The 21,644-nt window shown below is 46.1% G+C and overlaps 2 protein-coding genes across 3 annotated transcripts; both read right to left on the bottom strand.

Annotated features, from left to right (window-relative positions):
* Positions 1 to 250: 250 nt before the first annotated feature.
* casc3 (casc3 exon junction complex subunit) lies at positions 251 to 10,296 on the bottom strand. 2 transcript variants are annotated; one of them, XM_018726365.2, is made up of 14 exons: positions 10,107 to 10,296; positions 9,384 to 9,408; positions 9,177 to 9,232; positions 8,567 to 8,779; positions 8,241 to 8,392; positions 7,600 to 7,776; positions 5,666 to 6,504; positions 5,226 to 5,290; positions 4,887 to 4,995; positions 4,439 to 4,555; positions 3,531 to 3,736; positions 2,873 to 2,995; positions 2,476 to 2,537; positions 251 to 2,117 (listed from the first exon to the last, which is right to left on the bottom strand). In XM_018726365.2, exons 1-13 carry the CDS (start codon positions 10,278 to 10,280, stop codon positions 2,511 to 2,513), a joined length of 2,283 nt encoding a protein of 760 aa, XP_018581881.2. In that variant the 5' UTR covers positions 10,281 to 10,296; the 3' UTR covers positions 251 to 2,117; positions 2,476 to 2,510. The 2 variants fall into 2 exon arrangements, with proteins under 2 accessions (XP_018581881.2, XP_018581880.2); XM_018726364.2 differs by lacking the exon at positions 2,476 to 2,537.
* Positions 10,297 to 13,226: 2,930 nt separating this feature from the next.
* On the bottom strand, positions 13,227 to 20,287 carry LOC108918677 (male-specific lethal 1 homolog). The gene is made up of 8 exons (XM_029247568.1): positions 18,750 to 20,287; positions 17,814 to 18,010; positions 17,027 to 17,343; positions 16,503 to 16,567; positions 16,250 to 16,317; positions 16,008 to 16,132; positions 15,805 to 15,877; positions 13,227 to 15,168 (listed from the first exon to the last, which is right to left on the bottom strand). Exons 1-8 carry the CDS (start codon positions 19,254 to 19,256, stop codon positions 15,078 to 15,080), a joined length of 1,443 nt encoding a protein of 480 aa, XP_029103401.1. The 5' UTR covers positions 19,257 to 20,287; the 3' UTR covers positions 13,227 to 15,077.
* Positions 20,288 to 21,644: the final 1,357 nt, after the last annotated feature.

The following is a 21,644-nucleotide window of genomic DNA, read 5'->3' as shown; positions in this document are numbered from 1 at the left end:
CTGCAGCAGGTGGAAAGCTTCAGTCTTGCTGACAATATTACAATCATCCAGCCGCTCATCCCAAACCACTGAAAAGGGTCAGAAGATGCAGCTCAATATGAGAGACCAGTGATTTTCTGTCTTTTTTGTTCCACCCCAAGTCCACTAAACGTCAGACGCGCCAAAGTCACATCTTCAATAAAGCCTCATCGTCCACTATGCAGCCATGGGTCTAGAAGGGAGACACCAGGTCAAGCAGACAATAGACATATAAAGTACACTGCTTTTTATTGTTATAGGGATCAACATTTTAAACGTAACATTAAGAGCAACAATGAATGTGAATCAATAATACTTTTACATTTGAAATATTTCTGCACACAAAGGACATTGAACACAGGAATCATCCCAGTCTTGCATCCACGGCTCTCCAGGCAGCAAACCAATCAGTTCCAAGTGTCTTTAGTCAAACATGCACGTGCTACAGCTGCTTGGTGCCTTAACCAGTCGACACCACACGTGTCTGCTGTTTCACACTCCCCCAGCTGACGACATTGCTTTTTAAAAGGCAGAAAAAGCACTCTGAAGAGTTACAGAAATCAAGTTAAAAACAGAAGCTCTGTTGTTGTCTCAGAGTGAAAGAGCATCTCCTCTGCAATGTCTTCTGTACCTGAATGAGTTCCACAGGTTTTCATACAAATTTCTGCATATTGTGTACAAAACACTTCCCTGCAGAACAGACATCGGATCATTGCAGGAAAACTTTACAGCCCAATCTAACATTTTTGTCTTTTAAATGAGTTAAGTGTACAGTAATGTTAAAAAAAGCTTTGTAAATTTAAATTCAATATTCAACTAAATCTGCAAGCACCATCAGCACGGATACAGTACTGAACACTTGTTGGGAACACGCTGACTGGTCGGCCCGCTCTGTGGAACGTGTTTCTGGACAAAAGCATGCGCTGTAAGCACACAGCTGAGCAGCACGTCTAGCGCGAGGGCTGCCTTTCAGCAGGACAAACATTTCGGAGTTGACAGCAGAATGTGCGGAAAACTGAAATCACCATTGAGATTTTTAAACTAACACGGGTGCCTGTATTTTAGTTAACATGAGCTTTATTTAACTTTAATATGTGAACTGCTGCCCAGAATGGAGAGGAAGTGAAGGTCAAAGCCACTCAATGCGCCTGGCAGCTACTGTAGGAGCTAAAACTCCCAGACAAATCAGGAGAGTCACCCTCTTACCTCCAGTTTGGCCCACAAACTATAAAGGGCTGAAATGAAGGTTAAAGAAGCCTGAGCAGGAAGTTTTCCAGATGCAAGAATATCGGCTGAAGAGCATCCAGACCACGTACGATTTGGGGGGGGGGGGGGGGGGGGGTAGGGTAGTGGAACCAAATGCCACTGTCGCCTCTGCTCAGTGCAAGTGAGAAACAAAACAGAGGCTTAACACCACCCTGTCACACGAGCGCTGCTCAGCTCATGAGCACAGGCACTGAGCTGGAGTGGAGCAAACAACATGGAGACTAACCTTAACACACGCTTGACATGCATTGCTGCAGCTGCAAACGAGACGAACACAACAAAAAAACATGTGCAGTTATGGGCACGTCCACACCTGGTATGTCTCGACACAGCGGTGACCTTGCTGTGACACTAGCTAGACCGTCCTGCACGTCTAACAGCACTACTGACATCTGCTCACTATGTTCTTATACAACCATTACTGTTTCATTACCATGGTAATATTTGTCCTGGACAAAAAATCTGTAGGCGTATGAGCTGGACACACACAGACACACACCACCACGGACCATCAGGAAGCGATACAGAAAGCTGACCGCTGTAGTGAACACCACCACCACATCTGAGGCAACATGGACAAGATATGGGGAAAATTAATTGGAAAAAAAATGGAAAAACAATAAGGTTTGAGTACAATTTAAACAAAGTGTACGGTTCAGTACATAATTCCATATATTATGTTTCCTTATTGTAAAGTTTTATTCTTCATGAAACAAAGCAACATTTTCTATGAAAAAAGACCACATTCTTCCACACACAGTGCTGGTCCTCAGATAGCCTCGTGCGCTCAGCTACGAGCTCATCTTGTCTTTGTCTTTTCCGTTCTTCTCAACCTGCAAAGAATCCAGCAACATCAGAATCACACAAGTGGCAAATGGGAGGAGCTTCAGTCCACTTCATAGCAACACAAGCATGTAAAAGAAAGTATGACCCGAAGGGCAAGTTCTGTACCTTTGAGTCAGAACTTTATAGGTCTTGAGGGATGCTGCAGAAATCAGTGTGCGCACACTAATAGTGCAAAACACAGTGTGTAAATAAAGAAATAACCCTGTCAGCAGTATTACACCTCGACAACGAGAAGACTGATAGCAGCAACGGCCTCAGGTGGCTCCTCAGGTTATTTATTTGCAAGATTGTCTACATGGTCCAATTATGGATATTTACTTTTTTAAAAGAATAATTTAATGGTACCTCGGATCCAGAAGTTGCACCAACTGATTGCAAAATCAGGATAAGGATGGATGGAGGTAGTGCTGGTGAGGCAGTGGGGCAAGTGAGTAGCAGATTACAGGTGAGCAGTGTTTGACAGTAAACTGAATGCTGCAGGTAAACGGAGGCCAACAAACACGGCTGCACTGCACTTTACTGCACTGGAAACCTTTCAGGTGGATTAGTACCAAAAAGAATGTTCTGACAGTTCCTAGCAAACCTTTTTGATTAGTAAATCAAAATCAACTTGAGTAGAACTCCAATGATCAGTTTTCATCTTAAATCACTAAAAGCTAGCAACATTTTTACAGATTTTTAGAGAAGAAGCAAATTATATAAAAGCTACCAACACGGTTTACTCTCATGCAAAGAAAGGTACCTCAGGTGGGGGGGGCTTGATAGTGACCGGCTGGGAGGAGCGCCGCGGAGGGGAAGGCTTAGGCTGAGCCTGCTGCTGCACCGTGTCATAATACGTCACTCCCCCGTATACCTGGGCCTGCGCCTGCAAAGTGCATGGAGACACGTTAAAATTACATGTGAACGTTCAGGCGGCATGTTCATTTCCAGCATTTACACATCATAAACACAGCTGAAGTACTGTGTCCAAACCATGCAGCACATACCCACTGCCAAAACACCATCAGAGGCGATTCACTATAACTGTTCCAATACTACTATGAATTAATGCATTTTGGTGACTTTCCAATGCAATTTAGAATGTTTAGCTATACACAAGTACTTTTGTATTTATACAGCTGGGTAATTTTTACTCCATCAGTTCAGGGTAAGTGCATTGATAAAGATCAGCTGGGATTTTAACCTGCATCCTTACATTGTAAGCTAGCAGTTCTAAGCAATATGCCCTGTTTATATTGGTTATAATTTGTTGCAGCCAGTGAACACATCGGTCACAAGTGTCATGTGCCGGTGTTGAGGCAGGACGATGTGCAATCGGAATATTTCTCACTGGCCCCAGAACACCTGGCAGCACTGTACAACTGTCCCATGTTGCTTTGCTTTTTACAATCAAGAAATACCTGCGGGTTTGGGTACATTGGGGGCAGGGTAGCTCCAGCAGGGTATGTGAAGTTGGTATTCCCAAAGGCCATGACTCCTGGAGGTGGATAGAAAGGAGGTGCCAGGAGCTGCTGGGGTGGTGGCTGCCCAGGAGTCATGGAGACAGGGGGGCCTGCATACATTGCAGGGTTGGGGAGGGCAGCACCGGACTGATGAGGGTGTAAACCTGAGAACAAGGCAGGCAACAGTAAACACATGAAGGAGACCAAGAGAAGCGGTGCTAGTGACAATGCACTGGACTGCATAAGCATCTGTTTTCACACACACAAAAAGTGTTACCTGTTCCTGAAGACCTGCCTCTAAAGATGCGTTTCAAAACATGCGAAGTTCTTGTGACACAGCACATGGTTTCAGCTCACGGTACACTCAGCCACAGTCATACATGGATACTCAGTATTTCATCTTATGCATAATTTATACCAAGCAAAACATTTGCTGTGAACTCATTTTAGGGAACTTTGATCAAAGTAAATATGTTTACAAGTTTTTACACACACACACACACACACACACACACACACACACACACACCATCTGAAACTGCTTGTCCCATACGGGGTTGTGGGGAGCCAGAGCCTAACCCGGCAACACAAGGTGAAAGGCTGAAGGGGGAGGGGGGACACACTCTGGACGGGATGCCAGTCCATCGCAAGGCACCCCAAAAAGGACTCGAACCCCAGCCCCACCGGAGAGCAGGGCCCGGTCCAACCCACTGCACCACCGTGCCCCCCTCCAAGCTTTTACAGTATTTCTTAAAATATTTTAAGCTCATTCCATTTCCGTGTATATAATTTCACCGTGGAACCATATTTTTCCTCTAGACTGGCAATAAATTCAAAAGACAAAATATAGCAGTGAGGACACACACCTGGATGCCCAGGGTGACCTGGGTGAGTGAGGTGCATTTCTGGCTGGACCAGCATGCCTTGGGGGGGCAGAGGTGTGGGGCTGTCGCTGTGTGCATAGATTGGTCCTTGAAAAGACACTGCAGGAGAGCAAAGGAGTCAGAAGCTCAGTTAACTACTATTTATCAGACACCTTTATCCGAGATGAGAGTGTTAGATGCACTATACTGCCCATTAATACATCATGCTGATTCAATATCGGCGACAACCATTGGCTTTGCAACATTACTGCAACAAGTTCAGTACAAAACTGATAAAGCGAACTGAAGAAAGAAAAAGGGTAGCTGGACCTTTGAATTTTAATGATTGAATTAAAGAAAAAGGGTGGGGCTCTGCTGCCATTTCAGTTATATGCTGGGGTACATTTGCACTTCTGATCAACCAAGGAGTGTGAACAGGCTGAGCACTCACTGGGCTCATAGTAGTGGCCCTCCATGATGCCGATGTGCATGGGAGCTGGCTCCGGGACTGGCCTCTGTCTCTGGGAAGAGTACCGCTTGGCTCGGCCGGCCCCAACACCCTGCACGCAGAACAACAATGGGGAGAGACAGTGGACGATAAAACAGGTTGGGAAACAAAACCAGTACGTGCATGCTCCTTCTCATCAGTCATCTGGTGGATGACGCACAGTCTCTCATTTTCCCCCAGTGACCCAACACACCCATGTACAAGTGGCACGTTTCTGAGGGAAGAGAGCACAGAAAGCTGACAGAAAGCTGAGAGCTCCACATGGTTCCACAGCTAACTCACCATTTCTTCTATGCGGTTATACTGGGGAGGAGGACCACTGCCCATGTGCATGGAGTTAGGGATCCCTGCAGAAAAGACAGCATAGCAGGGCCAGCTGTCATATCCCCAGAAACACACAGCAGCTTTCAAGTCAACACAGTGACATCTCTTCATGTCAGCGTTCAAACGTTTACAGTGAGAGAAAAGGTTCACTCTGAAGTGTGTGGACCTGCAGAGCACCACTTCATTTAACAGTTCCGTAAGGAATGAACACTGTTGAAAGCAGAGAGGTCACTGATTGGACAAATCACCCTCATGACTAACAGCTACATATTAACAGGAAATGTTGGAGAACATCACTTCGCAACATGGTTTAAAAAAAAGACGAGCAGCTTTTGATCTGGTCACTTTTCAAAGTTGGCTCAGGAACAAGCGCACAAAGGGAAGCGCTTATGACTCACCCCTCATCTCAGCACGCAGGTACGAGGGAGGGCTCTGGGCCCAGTTTTGTCCAGCCAGGCTAAGTCTGGCCAGGTCCTGGTCGAGTCCTGAGAGCCCTCCCTGCACAGCAGGGCTGTCTCCAGTGGCTTCCCAGCCATCACTCTTCACAGAAGGTGGTGCTGCCTGGGGTACAAATGGGGTCTGTGGGGCAGGATCATCTAGAGAAGCCTGCTTGCCCAACTCAGAGGGCTTGGTACGAGTCCTGCGCGCCAGCGAGTATGATTTCCTTTCCACTGTCCTCTCGGGGGCAGCAGGAGATGCATCAGCAGGAGGTGCTGCCTCCGGGGGCTCGTCCTCCCGCTGCCGGGAGTGCTCAGGGACAGCAGCAGTAGTTCTGTCGGAGGCCTTACTGCTGTTGTAAGTGGTCTGCTGCTGCTTCAGTGTCTCGTCATCCTCATTGTAGTGCTCTTCTTCCACCACCACCGAGGGGCTGCGCTCAGCCTCGGCACCCCTGCCACGCAGCCCAGAGCTCCGATGCCCATCATGCTGCGTGTAGTTCCTGCGTGCATGCTGCGAGTGGTTCTCTTCACTACCTTTATAATTTGCGCGGCTTTCACCGCGGTACGAAGCCTGAGGTGGGCGACTGCTATAAAAGCTGCGGGATTGAGAATGTGAGCCAGATCTCACGCCACCACCATGACATCGCGAGGCGGGGGGTGCCACTGAGGAAGAGGGTGGAGAGGATGAGTGTGGGACATTGGCCAGGGATTTGCTGTTGCTGCCACTGTTGGACCAGGATGTGCAGTTGGGCTTCTCTCCATTGCGCCACCGTTTGTCTCGACTGGGGGAGCTGCCATACCTGCAGGGGAAGGCAGAGTCACCCAGATGGAAGTCTGTACAACAAACAGCCAGAGGAAGACGCCATAACATTGTGAAGATGTGGTAGAGTCAAAATGACAAGGAATCAGTAGGAGAGCGCAAGCTGATTATGCTTCAGTAGGTCAGGTGAATAATCTGTGAAGGTGCTTGTCAGACTAAAGGCATTTACATTTATTCACTGAGCTGATGCTTTTCTCCAAAGTGACTTACAATGTTAATGTTACAATTATTACAAGCTTACTATTTACCCATTTGTACAGCATGGTAATTTTACTGAAGCAATTTAGGGTAAATACCTTGCTCAAGGGTACTACAGTTGGAGGTGAGAGTCAAATCTGCAACCTTTGACCCCAAAGCGGGGCTCCAGACCAGGGGGGTGCCAAATTTTTTTAATTTTTTTTTTATTTTAAATGCACTTTTACTTAGCTGTTCATTGACTGACACGGAAAGATGATCCTCTGTGTCTCTGTCATTCTCTCTCTCTCGCATGCTGACACAGACTGCTTTTTCATTAGTAGGTGTGTCATCAGTGTTTGTGCTTATAGAGATGAGGATTGTTTGAAAAAGTCTGATATTTTTCGTTTTGACATGGTTTTTCTGATGCGGAAAGGTGAAACTTTCACATGCAGCATCTCTTACGTCAACACAACAAATTATGTAATAGGCTACTCCTCAGAGAACACGCACATAAAAAGTCATAACATGCAAATTTTACAATCACAACGTGTAAACTTATACTGTCGCCAGTGGCAATCTCAGCAAAATATCACTTGCAAATTAATATTTTTTGTCGCAAATGCAACTATTTTAGGTGCAGTCTGGAGCCCTGCAAAGGCAGCAGTTCTAACCACTACACTACCAGTTGTAGTATTGCTGCGTTTATGGTAGATAACGTATGTAAAATTTTTTTTTACAAATGTTCTTGTGGGCCATATGTTGGACAGCTGACTTTGCATTTCACACCACAGGATAACTAACACATTTTTGTGAGCAGTGGCTACCCACAGGACAGGGGTACAAGGTCCAGCATGCTTTCTGGAACCTCTGTTTAGTGGAAAAAGAAAGCAAGAGATACCTGGGCTTGCGGGAGCGATAGAGGCGACTGTCGTTTGGGCCATTGGCATTGCGGATGTCATAGCCATACATAGCGATGAGCTCCTCCCGGGATTTGGGCGCCTGCTCATCCTCTCGAAACTTATCGTGTTCCCAGCGGCCCTCGTCTTTCCACAGCTTCCTATGTCGGCCCTTCGGCCTGCAATGAAGGGAAAAACAGAAATTAGCGCTCTTTTCATGCTACATTATATACACCTTGACAGCAACGATGTGATGAGACCAGTGGGGCAAATGCAGCACCACTTTGAGAAAAGAAATAAAAACACCTCAGAAGTAACTTCTGTTTCCTGTATACACGACCTCTGCATTGACCAGCACATGATAAACAATCCTTATTTCTACATGCAATAGCATTCAAATGATCATTTCAGTATTTTATGACATATTTTGCATGCTCCAACAGTGAAAACAATAATGGAAGTGTCAGAAACAAGCTCACAACTTGCAGGTTGGTTCTGAAGCCCCAAAAAGACCTTTGCTTTGGCTCTATTATACTGTTTATAAGTTTGAAAGCAGATGCTTTGATCCAAAAAGAAAAGCAGTGCTTCCTTCATCTCTTGTGTTGGTACCAGGTGTTTCTGTTCCCAATGCTACAAAGCTCACCGAATATCCTCCTCATGGGCCTGTCCTCTCACATCGTGCTCAAAGAAAAGCCCTTTCCGCGGGATGTAGGCTGGGTTCTTGCGATCCTCGTCGTCATCCAGCTTCTTGCTTGCTTTGCTCCCTGTCTTATTTTCAGGGTCATCTGTGCTTTCCTAATAGATTAATTAGAGTTAGTTGCAGAAACTTACACCTGTAAGCTGGGGGGAATCATGTTTTGCCTGTACTTGTTTTCAAACTTGGGCCAAACAAGTGCAAACTTAGCATGTACACAAAAAATAGGAGGAAACTGCAAAAAAAAAAGAAAAAGATGCAAGACGCTGGTGCACCTGTCCATCCCCGCTCTGTCTCTCTCCAGCCAAGTTGCTCTTTTCTTCTGCCTTCACTTCTCTGTCTTGGCCTCCGTTGTCCTCGTCATCGTCCTCAGGCCCCACCTGTTCCAGCAGCTCTTCGCATGCCTTGTCCTCAGATTTGGCTTCACCCTGCGACTTGGATTCCTCTTCATCCCCAAACTCTTTCTCTCCTATCTCCTCCTCGTCTCCCTGGTATGAGAACATGCATCACCTGTCCTTATATACTCCATTTGGTAGAACTATGACTACTGCATCATGTTTCTGAAATCTACAGACTGAAAAGTAAACAACTTTGAGAACCACAGCCCCAGAAGGGAACCGAAGTTGATGACGGAGGAAGAACATATGGCACAAAAACGTTCAAAAATGTACAATACCATGGTAATAAATGTTGACTAGCAAGTCAGGGGTTACAATAACGTATTAGTGCTCATTTTTTAAAACGGAGTAAGTAGTAATACCTCAGCAAAGGGCAGGTCATTGTGGACAACAGACCAGATGCACAAACACCTTCATAACCAAACAAACACCTTCATGAAGAGACGGTATTTTGTAGATGTTCTTTAGTGGACCGGGAGGGATGTACCTCGGAATGGGACCCATTTTCTTCTGCATCTGCGCTGTCGTAGTCTGTCAGGACAGCTGTAAAAGGAAATCCAGCAGCGAAGCAAAAAAGAGAGCTGAGCTCAGTGACCACCAATAAACAAAGGATTTACAACTTTTCAGCACAATGACCAGTGATCTTTCAAAATCTCTTTCTCACACGAGCCAAGGAGGAAGCGTGAGAACTCACCTTCTCCTATGTCATCTTCACTCTCCTGACGAGGAAACAGACAAGGAGTTAAGTTAAACCGGGAGGAAAAAAGTTTTTACGTTCAAACGAGCGCGCGCGCGCGCACACACACACACACACACACACACACACACACACACAGGTCTCACCAGTCGACTCCGCGGCCTGAATGAACTGTGCGATTATTCGACTTGACCGGCTACTCGGGCCCAGTCAGTCACAGCGCTAAAGAAAGAGAAAGGGCGTTCCACAGCGACCAGTGACCCCCCGCAGCTCCCACTGCGACTTTCTAGCCGCGACTAGATAGATTTAGCATTTACAGCTGAGCTGCGTCCCGCGGCCCCTCCGGCGGTAAGATTCTCGACCGTGTCACGTGTGACGGCCTCATCGCCGACACAGACAGACTCATACATGATACACAGATGATTATACACACACCGAACTCTAGACTATTCATACAGTCACCGGTGCGCTGGTGGCCGAGCGGAAGCCTACGCGCGCGAGCCTGTGTCCGTCGGCGTCGCTGTCCTCGCGCTACGCGGGGCGCGCCCGGCCACGAGAGGCTAGAGGCTCTTTGTCACGTCGTATCACCAGGGTGTCTGTAGAAGCACGACGCGTTTCCACCGAGTGACAGCGCCAGAGACCAGAGCGCGGTAGGAAGCCCGGGACGCGGCCTGTGGCTGTGCGGCTACTCCACACAGTAAATTAGGCTTAACCACTCACACACTCCGATTCGGCCTCGCTTCTCGGGCGCGGGCGGACGCTGGGTGACACGGCGGGGTCGGGACCGCCCGACCTGCCCTTCGTGAAGCCTCCGCTTTCGGTACCCGAACCGGACTCATCCTCTTCCTCGCTGTCCTGGGACGCGCGCTTCCTACGCCGCCGCCTGTCCGCCATCTTGAAAGCAAAGTAGTGTGGGGAGAACTTCCGGAAAGCGCACGGCATCGTGGGGGTTGTTGGTGACGTCACAGGGCAGTTTCCGTCGGACGAGTAGTGCGGCTTTCGGGAGGGCTGCATGGTGACGTTCAGATATTCGTTTTATGTAATCCTGCTGCTGTGTTCTTTAGCTCTCGTTCGGCAGAACTGAACAGGGCTGAGGAGAAAGACACAAACATCGAAAAGTAATTTTGTAATAAAATTCTAGATGGAGGCATCATTTTCCAGAAATTGTTTAATCAAGTTAAGTGTCACATTTTAGGTTTCCTCTCACAAAGGAAGACTTTGCGGTTTGCCTGGTAATCATGGAGTAATAGCCCTGTGACTCTAGTCTAGGCCTCTTACCCTGCTGTTGCCTTATGGCAAATTCGGTCAACACTCCTTGTGGAAGAATCTGTTTCTTATGGTCTTTCAGAAATAACAGCTGTTCGTTCTTTGTTTCAGAAAGAAGTTGTCACCTTGCCTTGTCACACTTCTTTATTGAAATACCTTTGTTAACAATGATCCATGAGAGAAAGTTTTACTGCTGACTCAAAATACTTTTTAACAGATACGGTTAAGGAAATCTCTTTTAAGATTATACACAAATTCTACCCTGTAAAGCATTTTCTCAGAAAACTCAAATATGGGATAGATATGAACTGTTGGTTTTGTAACCTGCACCCAGAGATGGTGCCTCACCTCTCCTGGCACTGTTATTATACCAAAAAGGTATGGAGAGATGTCTCTAAATTTATTATTGACAAACTAAGGATTTTGCTTTGCACTATGAATGTGGTGTCTTTGGTGAATTGTTTTACCAATATAAAATTATGGATGAGTAAAAATTTATCTCTAAATGCCAGAAAAACAGAGGTACTTGTGACAGGTGGTAATGCCAAAGCTCTTTATATAATGATCATGGCAATCTTTGCAACAAATATTATTAGTTTCAAGTCTACAGATTGTGTCAAGGATTTGGGTGTCCTGTTGGATGGAAAGCTGTCATTTGTATGTCAAGTAAATGCTTGGAGTAAGTCGTGCTTTCTTCAGTTAAGAAACATAGCTAAATTACTGTGATTCTTATGTAGATAGGATGCTGAGAAATTGGTTTATGCTTTTTTTTCAAGCCGGCTGGACTATTGCTGTATTGTAATGCTTTACTATTGGATTGTCCATACCAGACTGTATCCAGGCTACAGTTGGTACAAAATGCTGCTGCGAGAATTGTCACTAGAACTTGGAAGTATGACCATATAACACCGGTACTTAAATTGTTGCATTGGCTCCAGGTCGCATTTAGAATTGATTATAAAATTCTGCTTTTGACCTATAAGGCAGTACATGGCACTGCTCTGGCTTACCTTTGTGAGATTATTGATTCTTATATCCCAGGACGATATCTTCGTTTATTGAATGAAGGTTACCTTAAAGTACCTGTGATCAATAAACCTCAGTAGGAGGTCGCGCCTTTAGTCATAGAGCACCTAAACTGGGGAATAGTCTACCAGTTACTGTCAGAAATGCCCCGTCTGTCTCTATCTTCAAATCCAGACTAAAGACTTGTTTACTTAGGCATTCCACCTCGAAATGTTATTCCACTTGGCTGTGTTTGTTTATTCCCACCTCTACACCAATTCAAATTAAACTTACTTGTTTAAGTTACAAATGACTAATTGTTTTTTCTTGTTGAGCATTGTCTCCCTACATAAGACCTGAGGAGGCCGGCCGGCAGTCACAGACACACCCCCTGTGCCGAATGAAGATGATGACCAGCTGCTATGATGACGAGACATACCATGCTGAGCTGGGGTTTCAAGCCACCATACAGCAACAATATCATTATTACTTGTAAACTGTCTTAGAACTGTTACTTAATCTAGAATGCCCAGGAGAGGTGGGCAGCCACTGGCCCTAGGACCCCTAGAAGTTTTTTCTCCCTTGATTTTCTGTTGGGAGTTTTTGTTTTTCTCCGTGGCCAGTAAGCATACTTATAGCTCTATAAAAACATTATATTATGACAGTTGGTAGTCAATTGTCTTCTATGTGATGTGTTTTTCTTGCCTTATGACTGTGTTAAAACACTGTCACTGCATGATGAGTGCTTTATTAAAATAAATTGAATTAAAATGTACTGTTCAGATTCTTACATTTTAATAGAAGTATAGAGAAACAAGTATATATCATTTAATTTTAGCCAAATATATACACAGGTCCAAAATTGCTAATAAAAAAAACCTATATTTTCAGTTTTTCTTAAAGAATTTAAGCAGTATGTAAACACTATTGAGGACTATAAGAAGAAGGCCATTAAGACTTGTAATGTTAAGGTGTTGATATGTCTGTTTCTTGGAGTGTTTTGTAATTTGTGCATTTTTTAATTTATTCACTTATTTTTTTACTTCCCCCTAGCTAAGTTTCATTGTTCTAGATTAATGTTCTTGTATTACAAGTGCTTGAATTTTTAATAAAAAAAGAAACAGACATGCAGTAGATAGGAATGGCCCTGTAGGAGGTGCTATAAGAAGTTCTGGAGTTCATTTTTGGACGGATACCCTCTTTCCCCGAGCAGTGCCAATTCGCGCCGTCACGTGTGTGGCGTGCTGTGCGGCCATTGCTTCTTTTCTCTGACATGAACAGAGCTCTTGTTTCTCTCCGCCACGTCAGAGTCAAGAAGTAACAAAAAAACAAGTGCATTCTAATAGTGGCAACTTTAGGCACACTTATACTTGCTACTTTGCGGTCGTGCCTGAAAAGCCTTAATACACAGAGTCCTCCTGTTACGAACATTGGAGTTAAGAGTTTTCAAAAATACAAACATGCTTCAGTTTGTAGTAGTTTTTCCAAGTTACTAGGATCTAACAGCACATGCGTGTCTGCTCATAGGTGGCAGTGGGTGTTAAACGGGAATGAATTGAAAAGCTGCATTCAGACAGGCTAAGTTACACACCCCACATGAATTTTGTATTTTATTACAAAACAAACTTGTCAGTTTATCCACATACAGGCAATTTTTAAAAAGAATATCCAATACTGAACATACTTAACACTCAGTTTAAATAATAAAAAAATAACAGCCATCTCCTCCATATGTACAAGGTTGTGTGTTTCTGGAACAGGACTTATGTACAGGACTCATTTTACATCTATGTGACCAAACTTGACTGGTCTTCTGAACTGCAGTGGTGGGGAAGAGACGACGATTGAAGGTGAGGTAAGCAAACAAGTGTTACATTGACAGGACACGCCGCAGAAGTCGCAGGCCAAAATGGGCAACTGGATAAGAACAGCACAAGTTCAACCATGGGCCCGTTGTCACGGATGCACTTCCACACAAGCCTGTCCCCACTCCAACTGGAACTTCATACGTGACCTCAAGCGTGTGAAGTACAAACACGGTATAGTAGATGTGTCTACCTTGTTGTCAAAGATACCCGGACTGGTGCCACCTCTACCATGAAAAATGCACAGAAGCAAAGTCCTTGGAAAGTTCATTGTTTTCAAAACTACAGTGATATTCTGTAGAGTAACAGAGCCTTTTGTTCAGGGACTTATGGAGACTAGAGGTTGTTGTAACCCAGCTGTCACACATGACTTTATGAAATTAGAAATTGCCAAACTGCAGAACATTTGGAATATATATATATTTTTTTTTTTCAATACCAAACCAAGCAGTTAGTTTTGCTATATTTGCCTATTTTGCTATAGCAAAGTGTCAACCTCAGTTACAATTGAATATACTCGAAAAAAAATTTCTGCATCATAACTAAGGATCCAAACACTTAAAAGCCCATACTATTTGTTTTCTTCTGCAGAAAGGCAGCATCACTGTGTAAAACGGGAATTTCAGTACGATCCGACACCCATCATTTACTACTCTGTTCATGTAATTTTGCTTGTTCTGAAAAGCAATCGTGGAACAACGCCGCAGCATACCTGGCACCAGCAGATAAACACACTGCAGCAAGGTCAGAGTATGTCAGTGAAGTGCTGCTGGAGAACACTGGTGAACAGGCACCTTCACTGCAGCTCTGTGTACATGTGCACATGTTACTACACTGTCTGCCTTACAGTTCAAACATACAGCTCTTGGCTTCACACAGCTGTCCAAATCGTTGCAATCAGTTTCAACATACTCCCCCTATTCTGACAAAGCCAACTTCTGTTTTGTGTGTTAGGGTTTGTACACACACCTCCACATTTCCTCACACTGTTGTGGAGAACTTCTCTTCAGTATAGCCTGGAAATGTGTGCTGATGTTGTCAAGGGACTGGTGTAAAAATCACACACACACACACACACACACACACACACACACACACACACACACACAAAGGTGAGAGCACATACTGCAAGGAAGCTCAGTGTCTGATAGCTACATGTCATCTAGGACTAAAACAAAAACAGCAAAATTGCCATGTAATGGCCTGGGGGCTCAGTGTGTAACTCCAACACTATGCAAAGCTTACTAATAACCCCGTTTTGAACACAGATACGCAGGAATCCACCGTGCTGCATTACGGCCAATATTATGCTGCTGCTGCTGCTCCACTCTGCACACCACCTCGACGACCACGATGAAACCCAGTTGGCTTTCCATCAGTCCTCTCATTCACGCTGTGGTGTGGAGAACTGCGTCTAAAGGAGACTGTCTCATGGGAGACAGTGCCACACACCAGCTGTGCGCACACAGTCCCCGTCCTCCTCCAGACGGACAACACTGCAGGCGGCTCGTCCACGTGTCTGTCCATCAATCCATCACGCTCACTCCTGCGGGCCTCACTTCCGACAATTCCGGTGTGGAGTCTGCTTCTTTTGCATTTCAATGCGACAGCGACTGCGTTCGTCAAGCCAAGGAAGTTCAAAGTTCCTGCATATGGGACAAATGACATCACAGACCTCAGTGGGGGTTGGTATGGTGCTGTGCCCTAAACACAGAGGAGAGGTCACCAGGGTCAAACAGACTTTCAGAAGTACAGGCCCACTCCACTGTTCTCAGTAAAAATAGAGAAAACGGAATCCTTGACGAACACATGAGATTTGCAGTCTGTTCATAAGTTTATCCTCTATATACACAGATATACTGTATAAACAATAGTAATTTACAGAATGGGAGGTGTTTTGAAATACTTGCCCTACCATTTACATTACACTGGAAAGATGAGCATGACAGCACCCTGTTTCATTACCAGTTTGTTGTGTCTTACTGGGAAGTGTGACAGCAGGCCCTTTCTATATCCTACCCAAGACATAATCTGACTAGCGCTGCTCAGGTTCTCCCCTCTTCTCCGCAGGTCAACTCAACATTTTACTACTACATAAATAAATGTTTAAGTTAACAAGCAGCCCAGCTACCAGATGTCTTAGGGGGGTTAGCAATATAGCAGCTAAGCCAGGCAGAGGTTCCCAAAGAGTAGAAAAGTACAGCACCAATGTACTGGAGACCTGGGGGTGGGAAAGTTGCGTTCAGTCAGAAGGCACAAGAGTTTTTGCAGAGTGCACTTACTGCTGAGACAGTTTGGGCAGCGGCCGTCCGAAAGCCACCACAGGCAGGAAGGGGGTGATCAACAGGGACTCCACTGGAGGGCCAAACAAAACCATTAGCAACTAGACTCAATTATTCAATTTAACCATTTATGCTACTACCACTCATAATAAGCCTATGGAAAAGGGAACACGGTAAAGCAGTGATGAGGCATGTCGCTGTACCATCTTCGATGTCAGGATAGAAGGAGGAAACCTCGGGTTCGCTCTCCTGAAAGCCCTTCTTCTTGTTCATGCGCTGCTGCAGCCGCTGGAACATGCGCTGCTCACGAATCCTCTGGATGTCCCATCTAGGCGTTGAAGAACAGGTCAGCGGACTGACCACGGCATTCAGAAAGGTACACCAAAAAAAAAAAAATAAAAAATAATAACGGACACACACACACACACACAGCATCATCTGTTACCTTTTCCTTCTCTTCTCATCCAGCTCCAGCTTTGCGTGCCGTTTCAGAAATGCACCGTCATCCAAATTCTGTCAGAGAAACAGACATGAAACGTGACAAAGGCAAAATAAGATCAGCAGGTGCACTTAAGAGATGGAACATCTCAACTATTGAAATGAATATGAAACACCTTCTGAAAGACCTTGTACTAGTACAGCAGAATGGTGACGTTTGGGACAAGTGTCATTGTACGTGCAGAAGGGCCAGTCCTCACCTCTGGGATGTCGAAGACCACCTCTTTCTCTAAGGGCTCAATGACGTTCTCTCTCCACGATGGGACTGCACACACAAACACCACAATGACTGCAAAGTGACAGTCCTAGCCACAACGCCACCTACTGCCCACAGATTAAGATTATGTATACTGAGCCCTTCTTTCTGTTACCATAATTTGGAGCTGGAGATACAGGACCATGGGGTCTGAAAGTTTTATTTAAAAAAAAAAAAAAAAAAAAAGAATGTATTTCAAGATCTACTTTCTACCCATTACAGCCACAAAACTGAAAAGTAAAATAATATTTTTTTTATCCCAAGTGCTGTTTGGAGTCACATAGAATGATCATGTTAACCTGTGCTTTCTTTCATGCAGGACTGATAAACTTCTGTGTAAACATCACCTAATATAACAAAATTAAATATGCAGTAAAATAAGACCGGCTATAAAAACACCAGCTGGTGCCTGGATGGACAAGCGCCTTTCACAGTGCTCGTGATGTCATGGTTGGCTGGAGGACTCACTGGCTACAACCTCCTCCTTCTTGGGCGAGGGCTCCCGCAGGGGCGACGGCGGTGGCTGATGCCAGCGGCACAGGTACATCTCTGTGGTGGACATGTAGGGGAGGTCCTCTATCTGACCAGAACTCTTGGGTGGCTCCTTGGCCACGGGCGATGCGTCTCCCTGCAGCGACTGCCGTCCCACACCCATCTTCTCGGGGGTTTCCTTGCTACGCAGTTCCCTTTGGAAGGGGGACCCACCTTCCGTCTCTGACTTGTGGGGTGAGAACTTTGACTTTCCCCTTGACTTGGGTGTCTTGGTGTCCAGAAAGCAGAACTTCCTACATAATGCAGTGGAGGCGTGCAGAAAAGCCGTTAGTCGCTCCTTTTCCACTCTGGCCACTGAGAACAGGAAACAGGGCTACCTACAGCTGAGGACACACACCGCTGCTTACGAAACATCAACCAAAACACAGGAATAGCTGCACACCATTTCTGGAACACAGCTCCAAGCAGAAAAGCACTAATATTGCAGAATGCAAGCAGAAAAGCACTAATATTGTGATGCACTGGACTGTCTGGAAATTCTGCTAAGTTATGCAGAATTCAGAAACAAACAAATGTAAAGTTAAAAACCTGTTCAATTTACAGTGTTTATTGCAATAAGTTTTGTGGAAAAAACTGTTCTATAAACATATCTACATCTAATGTTCACTATAAAAAGATACAAACTATCAAACAGCTAGATTCTGAACTCATAACAGACTGCCATATTTGCCTTTGGAAAAGCGTGACCAAGTGCGAGTTGTACCTTTTGTGCCCTTTGCCACTCCGACCGAAAGAGATGTTCTTGGGCGTGTGCAGCGGAGGACTCTCAGCAGTCTCTCCTTCTAGGAAGTCATCCTTGTCAGGCGTCCAGGGTTCAAGAGGTTGGAAAAGACGCTTGTCACGTGTGTCCTTCTTGCCCAGCTGCAGGCGGCGCTCCATGCGCTCAATACGCGCCAGCAGCTGCGTGCAGACAAACACTTTAGAGAAGCCTCACTGGACTTTCTATACATGTATGAAAACTGATATTCTACATACTATTTCTGCATGACTAGAATGGGACAAGGAGGTCCAGTTCCACAACTGACCTGTTTTCTCCACATGTGATTTTTTTATTTTTTTTTAAAATCATTTTGACATAACAGTTCTTGTTACAGGTAAATAAAATGTAATGATTTTCAACTCCTGTTAATTACATTTGAGTTTTTTTTAAATTACAATTTGGGTTGATTTCACCCATTAAGCAACAGCTTGAGAAAAACAACTAGTGACCATGGTTCTGTGCTGGAGAATCACAGTTTGAGACCTCCTTATCAAGTGTACATTTCTAATAAAATTTTAGATTTCATGCAAGTAAATCACTCCAAATACTGAGTGTGTTCCACTTTTCATGTCCCCCCCCCCCACTGTGGAAGATACATAAACTAATGAACACTTGCAGGCATGGACCCTCCAGGGTCCAAAGCATAATTTTTCAACATTATCAGTCACCTCCTGGCTTGTCTGTTGGTGGCCAACACCAGCAGAAAGTGCTCCTTGCTTAGACTCAGCTGTTGAACCCTGGAGGGTCCATGCCTGCAAGTGTTCATCCATCCATCCATCCATCCATTTATCCATCCAGCATTCAGGCATCTCTCCAGCACCTGCTCAACAAGCCCAACCCCGGAGGCACAGTCACCGAATCCCCTGGACTCGGGCTCACCGTGTCCTTGTCCGCCTTCAGCTCCTCGATCTCCTTGTCCTTGGCCTGCAGCTGCTGCTGCTGCTGCTCGATGAGGTCCAGCTGCAGCAGCACTATCTGCCGCAGACACGTGGCCTGCGCGGGCCAGTGGCCCGGGCTCTTCCTCGCGCTGCACAGCGCTGCGGGGACGAGCCCCTTGTCTGCGCCCTCCCGCTCCGTTCTGTCGGCGCCGTTGCCGTGGGCCAGCACGCTCCTGCCGCGGGCCGCCGTGCCCTCGCCTCCCACGGGCTTGCCGAGCGCCGTGCCGGCAGCCACCACGGTCTCCTCATGCGCGGGCGCTGACCCCACCTTGCTGTGGCCGCTCACGATGAGCGCGAGCGCCGCTTTAGCGCCAGGACTCTGGCTCGTCTTCCGGGGCGCGTCGGGTAGCGCGTCCCCCGGCTCCCTCCGCAGCCTCTCGGCCTCCTTCTTCCCCGCAGCGTCCAGCTTGTAGCCGGCGCCGGCGAACACCGTGGAGCGCATGCTCATGGCGAACACGCAGACACACACGGACACGCACTGACACAAACACACAGAGCTTGAGCGCGTCACGCGACGTGAATTCCGCTCGACTCCGTCCTGTGAAACTTGGGTCGAAGGCGCGAGGATCCGTCAGCTGTCACCGCTCATCCTGCGGAGGGGGGGACGCAACAAAGCAGAAAGCAAGGCGCGTGACTCATCCGCCAGCGCGGGTCCGGTTACCGCCGACTCGACTGGCCGCTCGTTCCCTCCTCGTAAAGCCCCCCGGCGCGGAGTCACTGCAACTGCACTGCCGCGCTGCTCCCCTCACAGCGGACTGCCCGCCCGGTTTGCTACGTTCAGAGTGCCTCCATCTTCAGGCGGGGACGCGCGCTCCGCGTGAAGAGCAGATCGCCGCTTGTTTCGCGCGCCGCGGTCCCAAGGCCGGTAGCCGGAGCGCGCGCGCGACTACCCTGCTCTCTTGCGCGTCTCGGTCGAGCTTCAGTCTGCGGATCACGCTTGTTATGACCACTTTTTACTGTGCTGAAGAGCCGCTTGTCCCGCGCGTGCACCACGGAGCGCCGACATCTACAGCTGCGCCCGCAGCTCCTCCATCTTAGATCCGCAGCGGGAGGGGAAAAAAAACAATAACAGACGCACTTCTACGGTGCTCCTTGTCGCATTTTCGAGAGCTCACGGTGATAAATTTCGGTCAGAAACGTATATAGACCTGAAACTGACACAACAGCACTGTTTACGATTAGGTAACTACTTTGAGAAGGCACTGCAGGTTTTAGACGCTGCCCTTCAGCAGCTCCCCGACCGCCTTCATGTTTCACTCTCTTCGGGACTTGTTTAAAACAGCGCATAGAGTGCATGCGCAAACGGTCCTCTCTCCGTTTCCGAGTTAAAGGGGATGTGTGACGTCAGAGGCGAAGGACGCCCCTATCCACCGAACGTTCGAAAACTCGCCGTTCCAGTTCCAACATGGCGGCTCTGCGGGTGTTCGAGTTGCTTGTGATATCTGCCACATCAGTTTATTAACGTATAGCGACCCTGTTATAAATAGCTGTTTAAGCTGATTTGCCCTTTTTAAAAAAAAAAAAAATCTAGAATGCCCAGTAGGTGTGGGGAGGGCAGCACTAGCACTTGGTGTCAGAGGTCCCCCCCCTTTTGCCTTGGGGGGGGGACCTCTGACACCAAGTGTTTGTTTTGTTTGTTCGTTTTCTCTGTGACCAGTAGGCTTTCTTGTAGCTTTAATTATTAATATAGTTATTTCAGTAATTTAAGGTATAGCCAACCTTTTGTCTCTTGTCCTATATTCACGCCCTGTGTCACTATGTGAGAAGAACCATGCACAAATACATTTAATTGAATATACACAGTAAATAAACGCTTAATTACTTGTGAGGGATTCACTTTCCCTGGATAAAATTAAAAGTAATATCCCTGACTGTGCTTATTTATGTACGCAATAGTAATCATGTAATCATGACGGTATTTATGCCGAGAAGTACATTTCTCTCAGCTTAAACAGTTTTAATAATAATTATTAGTGTGCGATGGCATTTTCCCAATTAAACTGTACTGCGCTTCTTCACAACGTACAAAATAATTACAATGATAAGAGTAAAGATACGCTGTAGTTAAGCCAGTAGGTACTTTCTAGAAGCCCTACTTTCAATCTCGTTGATTTGCATAGTACTGTGAACTTCTGGACACTTTGTTTACTCTAGGAGGGGCTGCGTCCCAGTGAAGACACGCCCTTGAGCACGTGCGCTCGGGGTATCCCTGTGGGACCCGGATGTTACACTCTCTCCGTTCTACGACACTGTACTGCATCAGGCTTTGGACGCAGTGCAGTCTGCCGGCCGTGCTTTCCTTTCTCTTTTCCTGGCATTACAATGAAGTGTTGCAATTGAAGACATTTGTGGAAGTTATTTCTTTGATGGATTAAGCTTGCCACTGTTTGATATGCAAATAAATAAGACATCATATCCAGCACTTGTAGACAGATCTGGGTAAAAGCAACAGGAGACCATAGTGACAGGGGCCAGTGGGTTCAGGAACCTGTGAGCAGCAGTGAATATGACAAAATGTGCACCTTTTTGTTGACGTGGAAAACCCCAATTTGTTTATGGAATGAATCAGTTTCACTTCATCAACAGAGCGTCAAAAGATACGAAACACACCTAGTTCTGGCAGTCCGAATTACAGTACCCTACCTATAAAAAGTGTTTATCTCCAATGATTGTCATTTTTCATTTTTTTCCAACCTTGAGTCGCAGTGGATTTAATTAGGCTTTTTCACACTGGTTGAGAGAAAAGCACTCTAGCGACGAAGTGAATTTTCTTCTTTTCCACTTCTGTGTTTCCTTTTGACAATGTTCTGATATTTATAAACAATGAAATTAAATG

Source organism: Scleropages formosus, chromosome 21, assembly GCF_900964775.1.
Source record: "Scleropages formosus chromosome 21, fSclFor1.1, whole genome shotgun sequence".
Taxonomy (NCBI): Eukaryota; Metazoa; Chordata; class Actinopteri; order Osteoglossiformes; family Osteoglossidae; genus Scleropages; species Scleropages formosus.
Note: the sequence above shows the minus strand (reverse complement) of the source record. Positions and strands in the feature narration are given on the sequence as shown.

Bases quoted from the DNA above. Each gene is read 5' to 3' on its own strand.
- casc3 (XM_018726364.2), bottom strand. From the start codon at position 10,280: ATGGCGGACAGGCGGCGGCGTAGGAAGCGCGCGTCCCAGGACAGCGAG. The intron at 4,996-5,225 runs GTGAGTTAGCTG...TTCTGCGTGCAG, and splicing joins ATAACCGCATAGAAGAAATG to GGTGTTGGGGCCGGCCGAGC. The intron at 2,996-3,530 runs GTATTTCTTGAT...TGCACTTTGCAG, and splicing joins CAATGTACCCAAACCCGCAG to GCGCAGGCCCAGGTATACGG.
- LOC108918677 (XM_029247568.1), bottom strand. From the start codon at position 19,256: ATGAGCATGCGCTCCACGGTGTTCGCCGGCGCCGGCTACAAGCTGGAC. The intron at 16,318-16,502 runs GTGAGGACTGGC...TTTCTCTGACAG, and splicing joins TGGTCTTCGACATCCCAGAG to AATTTGGATGACGGTGCATT. The intron at 15,878-16,007 runs GTACAGCGACAT...TTGGCCCTCCAG, and splicing joins CTATCCTGACATCGAAGATG to TGGAGTCCCTGTTGATCACC.